This window comes from Dipteris shenzhenensis, chromosome 19 (assembly GCF_047967505.1).
Source record: "Dipteris shenzhenensis isolate YYH24624 ecotype China chromosome 19, Dip_SZ_1.0, whole genome shotgun sequence".
Taxonomy (NCBI): domain Eukaryota; kingdom Viridiplantae; phylum Streptophyta; class Polypodiopsida; order Gleicheniales; family Dipteridaceae; genus Dipteris; species Dipteris shenzhenensis.
Genome location: NC_141614.1, coordinates 17535088 through 17541309, shown reverse-complemented (window position 1 = coordinate 17541309; position 6222 = coordinate 17535088). Strand labels below are relative to the sequence as shown.

At 49.5% G+C, this 6222-nt stretch overlaps 1 protein-coding gene across 3 annotated transcripts in view; it reads left to right on the top strand.

Moving 5' to 3' along the window:
- The first annotated feature begins 993 nt into the window (after positions 1 to 993).
- LOC147890165 (flavodoxin family protein / radical SAM domain-containing protein) overlaps positions 994 to 6222 on the top strand; it is a 46294-nt gene continuing 41065 nt past the window's right edge. For all 3 annotated transcript variants that reach the window (XM_087390758.1, XM_087390757.1, XM_087390756.1), the window contains exon 1: positions 994 to 2286. In XM_087390758.1, coding sequence (XP_087246884.1) covers positions 1063 to 2286 — 1224 coding nt within the window. In that variant the 5' untranslated portion in view covers positions 994 to 1062. The remainder of the gene's footprint in view (positions 2287 to 6222) is intronic.

Sequence of the window (6222 nt, the reverse complement as noted above, 5' to 3'; positions counted from 1 at the left end):
CCTATACTAACTGAGACACTTAGGACTCTAGCATTCACTAATGAAGCTAGCTTGAATAGGAAGACGAAACCATCGGCCTTGATTACACAATTTTCAACCTAAATCCCATAGGCCCTATTACCATAGCAACATGGCGAAAAAATTCAAAATTTTCATATTGAACCTAGGTGTTTAGACAGGTTTCACAAGCATTAGTGGACATCACCAATTGAAATGCCACCTCTCCAACATGATGGCTCCTACACGGCCACAGCCAGACAATGTCTCCCTTGACTCAACAACTACGAGCATCTAGCTTCTACACAAACCCCTCCTCCAATACCAACAGTGACAGCCCCACGGACATTATGCAGCAATGCCGGCGACTCACATATTTGGTAAAACAAACAACATCCTCCAACTCCCTCTCCTACGAGTCCTCCTACGAAACGGCTCCTCACACAACATGCCTGCAAACCATGCCTTTCACAAGTGCATGGATAAGAAAACTCGAAATTCCAAGGTGGCAATTGATTGGCGGAGGGGTGAAGTGAGACTTTGGTATGGCACTGAACCCTCGCCAAATATAATGTGTTTGGAGATGCCGGGCCAACGGGAACGGAAGATCCAAAGGCCCCAGGCATCCACTGAAGGCAAAGCAAGCGTCAGCCCTTTGTGAAACACTGAAAGTTTTATTGGGTAGACATCGTCGTCTCGAGTTTCAAGCGTCCAGGTGGGATGCTTATGAAATCGCCCTCGGGGTCATTTTCCCACGCAGGCCGGGGGTGCACTCAGGCACCCACTAGCGGGCAGTGGCGAAACGGATAGGCCAAAGCCTCCAAGGATCGATACGAGGGCCCACATGCAAGCGCGGTCAGGTGTAGTTGAATTGCTAGAGACGTGTCATACTCTCGAACTTGGTTCAAATTTTCAAGAATATAGCCGTGTCAACTCTCGAACTTTGAACTTAGTTTAAATTTTCAAAGAAAAACTTGAACAACAAGAAAACTTGGCTTATTTCAGCAACTTAGCTTTGGCTATGGCGGACATTCAGAAGCTTCTTGTCAGTTAGGGTTTTGGATTATGGATCGCTCTCGCTCCTATCTCGCTTTACAATGCGCCTCCATCGCCCTCTTGTCTGTCTCCCTTTGGTATCTCTACAGAATTCGACGTAGACATCTCTTAGACGCTGCTGCACGACGAGAATGGGACCTTCGCAACTTCCGAATGGAGATGGAAGGTCTTCTGGATGCCGGTCTGGACGATGAAGAGCAGGAGTGTTGTCAAAGAGGGAGCCGGGTTTCAGATGCTGAGCGTGATGAAGATGAGCATGGAGAGCCTGATAAAAGTCGCTGTTGCAAGGAAAGTGGGTGCAATAAGTCTTTGAGAAAGGATGGATGTAGCTGCACGCCCAACAAATCTTTGACGGGAGCAGAATCAGTAGAACAAGTTCAGAATGGGAACACCATCAAGTCGGTGCAGGGTTGGGAGAATAATGCGATGGAAGGAAAGATTTTATTTGCTTCGCAGACTGGAACCGCGAAACGTCTCGCCGAAAAGCTACAGGAGCGATTTGTGGCCGAAAAGTTTTCGATAGAGCTTGTAGACCCTTCAAATTACGAACCGGAGGACTTGGCTCGCGAAAGGCTTGTCATCCTTGTCACTTCAACGTGGGAGAACGGTTCAGCTCCGCAGAATGCGTCCTTCCTTGGACGTTGGCTCGAAGAAAGCTCTGCCGACTTCCGGGTGGGGTCATGGCTTCTTAGGGGTTGTAAATATGCAATTTTCGGTTTGGGTAGCAAGGCTTATGGCTCGACATACAACCTTGTTGCACGATCATGGGATCGTCACATGGCTGCTCTGGGTGCTAGCCCTATTCTTCACAGGGGAGAAGCTGACCAAGACGATGGGGAGGTCGATCGGGATTTCGAAATCTGGACAGGCGAGCTTGTTAAAACGCTCAAGTCTCTTAATCCATCTCAACTTGCAGATCTCTCTGCCCAGAAAGATGGCACGTTCTCAGAAAGTGGGAGTGATTATTATACCGATGGCGATGCAGAGGAAGATAAAGAAAATTCAGGAGAAGGCTTGATCGATGTAGAAGATATTGTGGGTCGAGGTGGCCTAGGTTCCTCGGACATGAACAATGAATTACCGAAGAAGAGTAGCAACTGGCAAGTTTTCAGGGGAAAAACCTCGAAGAACGGATCCGTCGAGCGCAGTGCAGAAATGCAAGGTTTATCAAGACCTGGAATTGAATTGAAGGAAATGGTCACTCCGACCATTCGATCAAATCTGGAGAAGCAGGTGAATAGCTCCTTTTCTCTTGACTGTAATATTGATGAAGCACAAAGAAGCAGTGGACTGTCTCTGTGGGGCTTGTAAAACATGAAATCGGAGCATTTGCTAAATTTACAGTGAACTGCTGTTGTAAAAGATATGATATTCACAATGAAGACTTGAAGAGTCTTTTGGTTGAAGCGGTAAACTTTGATCAAAGCATGCACGAAAACAAGACACCAATGAATTCTTTAAATTACTGTCTTCAATAAAATTGGTTCGGTGATGCAGGCTCGAAGCTTGTGTGTGGTACAAAATGTTGTGTCCGTATTGGAACATATTTAAGGACTGATTGGACGGCTTGAAGAGTTTTAAAGATAACTTAGAAATATGTGATGGCACCAGGCTAGCTTCTAGATGTAACTCCTCACCAGTTTTTGAATGCCTTTATATATTGTGTTCAATGTTTTGATTATCATAACCTTGGGCAAAGCAGGGAAGTCTGCGCTGTTCTCAGTCTTAATCTGCCTAGCTTCTGTAGATGAATATCTGTGTTGGATACGACTTAACAAGTAATTGGGCTACAATGCTGACTGCATCAATTGGAAAGTACTTATCATGGATATGCTGGGAACCAACGAATTTCCAGCTATAAAATTTCGCGTTGCTTGTAAGGACGTTATTGCCTGCGGTTCTTGCACACTATAACTCTTCCTTAGCTGGTCCGGAAAATCACTGAGGAGATTTTACAACAGCCATCCTTCATGCAGTATAACATTATGGTCGACATGGTCTGTCATGTATATCTTGGTAATCGACATGGTCTGTCAGGAGTCTGAATCAGATTTATCGTCCAAGAGATTGTGCTTGTCCATTAAGTGATTTCTTTTTATTTTTCCAGTGTTGTGTTGATTTGGATATACCTATTATTTTAGGCTCATTGATATGACTTGTTCTAGAAACCAGATTCTCTCCTGGTTAATCATCTGCCAACTGTAAGTTATTATGATGGTTGACCGAGTTGCTGTGAGGTTTTGCTTCATTGCTCCTTGTGGGGCACCCGTAGGACGTTGTACAGTATGAGCATTTTGAATCTCTTTTTTACGTGGCGGCCATGCACACCTTTTGCCTTATAACTGGCTACTTCCATCATTGCATTGTAGTGATCTGCTCCCTACTTGTGCTATCATGCGACGGCTTCACCTAAAAGATGCATGGATGCTAGAATGCACTTCTTGTTGTCGCCACTTGTGCCACTGTGTGACGTGCTTCACCTAAAAGATTCATGGATACTAGAATGCACTTCTCGCTGTCCTTTGCGGGGACCTCGAAGAAGTAGCTTTGGAACTGATTCAGCCATGAGGTTAACACCAAGGGGTCGGCCTTGCAATCATACTTTTGAACATTGAAATGATGACTTTGCAGGTGTGGTGTCTCTTTGTTTTCTTTTAAAGACACGAGTAGTGTGTGATCCCATACTTCCTTCATCTCTCTAGCCTTGTGTTCTCAATCTTCTTTGGCCTCCGGAGCCTTGCAGTCAAGGGCTTCGTTTGCTTCTTGTGTTGCTTGAAGGTGCTCTTCCTTGGCCTTTTGGCAGCCTGGTCCTGTCCTTCTTGGCACGGTTTGGGTCTTTTCTTATCTCCTAGGTGTGTTCTACTTTAGGTAGCTGCTTCCAAAAGGATGTCCACTGTCCACCCTACCACTGCCCTCTGCAACTCTTACCGGAGTATCAGGTACTGCGGTTGACTACGAGCACGGTCGTGAAGCCCGTGCATGTTCCAAATCACTATGGTCCAACTCATGAGGACGGGGGTGCAGAGAACAAGGCTCGCCTATGAGTGGGTGCCTATTCTAGAAAGACTACCTTATGTGACTTTGCCGAGGGTTTGGAGGACGAAGTCCATGTCTATGCAACGAAATACTACGGTGAATACCAGCTCAATGCAGATAGTCCGTGCCCACTTCATCATGAAGAAGACTTCCACCCCGAACCGCTCCATACACTTCATGATCCACCGTTGGCTCAAGTGGCAATCTAATAAGTCCTACCGCCAAACCCTACATCGGCTCCTCTTGCGTGAAGCTCAGCTGAAAATTCACCTCCACACCATGGGCGTACCAAAGATCCAATCCCCGTGCTCCCACCCACTCGTCCATCATGCATGAAATCTAGTCTCCCATAATAGCATCAAACACCTCTGGGGTCCACTTCTCCAACCCTGTGGAGGCAAACTGAAAACTCTAAACAAGTTAAGTTGTGTCTGAGAGCCCACTCCACTGACCAAACCCCCCTTCCATGGCTGCAGGATCATAAGCGTTACCTCCAGCGGTGAAGGATAGGACTCCGGGATCTCCGGTAATTCCATGGTCCCAACCTCTAGAAGTCCTGCAGTAAGGGGCGCCCAGGCTGGAGGTGGGGGACGGCTAACCTAGAGGACGAACCCCGTACCTCTGGCTCCCTCCCTGAATGGGCCTAATGCTGTGGTGAGGGAGGAAAAGGGGACATTTTCTTACGCTTGCTTGCTAGCAGGGGCGTCTAACCAAGGGAGGGGAGGGAGGCTGAGGAACCTGCTACGGAGGTGGGCAGGGGGGGGCAGCGGGGACGGGAGGAGGTAGGGAAGCGGAGGAAAGGGGCCGGTGGTGAGAGTGATCACAGCAGAAGGGGCAAGGGGGGGAGGAGCGGGCGGGGAGAACCCAAGGGAGGGGGTGGAGGGGAAGGGGGGAAGGGATCTGGAGGGAGGGAAATATAGGCAATCACAGGCTCCCCCTGCTAATCAGGCTCGCCAAGGCTCTGGATCCGCTCCTCCTCAACCATTGTCTAGCTATCGTCCGCCATCGCCACAACAGGAACTCCTGGGACTCGCTGCTGATGCGAGGGTGGATGCGGACACTGAACCTCTACCGCATGAGGATCATCTGGCTGGGTGGTGGCCCCTTCTGCTGAGGGAGGCAATCTCTGGCTAGGTGACCCATCTGTCTACGCCGAAGACACTGGCCTGGTAGCCTAGAAATCTCTACTTGCTGGCGAAGTATGCCACCTTCAAGGGTCTCTAGGAGGATCAACTCTGGGAGGGCCTCTCGACTCTCAACCACCAATCTGATCCTGGGGACCCCGTCATCTGCTACAACTGAGGCGGCCAACTCTGGTGGGGACTTGAGCACGGTGCCAAATGCCTGACCAATGGAGGGGAGGATGGCTCGATACTCCTTGGGGAGCCCTGGAAAGCGGAGCGTAACTGAAAAACGAGGAACATGGTGTCGTGTCCATGTCCTCCACTGTAAATCCATGATACCAAGGAAAGAGGTAAACTAGATGCCGGCCAAGGAGGATGGGGGTCTGCTCCACGAGTGTTGAGGCAGTGTCGGGGGAGCTCAGCTGGATAAGGAAAACGCCTCTTCCATAGATGGTGACCTCCTGAATGTGGTCGCCCCCTAATGTTAAGCTCTCCTGGATCCACTCTCGCACCTGTCTCCCTTTAGGCGTGAGGCCCACAATTCTACCCACGAGCGCCTTGTCCTTGAGGGACTGAAATGCCTATTGTACTTGTTGCTTGTCAACTGGGGAAAGAAGAACCTTAACGGCTGTGGGATTCGAGGGTGTTGCCATAGAGCCCCTTTGGCCAGAGCAAGGATCACCACCAAGATTTTCTTTCGCCTTAACAAACCCAAATGCTCCCGCTACAGGGAGGAAGATGAGAAAAAGGAAGGGGGGGGGGGTGAGGGCATCTGAGGGGGGAGGCGAAGGCGAGGCAAGTGGACGCGAAGAGACAGAGGAGAAAGGTGGAGAGGACGGAAGGGAAGGTAAAAGGGAGAAGGGGAACGAGAGAAAGAGGAAGAGGAGAAGGAGAGAAGTAGGGAGTGGAAGCGAGGAAGGAAGGCGGGGAAAGAGAGCCTGCAGGGGGAGGAAGAGGGGCGGAGAAGAGGGCGGGAGAGGCAGGGGGCGGAGGGGAAAGATGGAAGGGG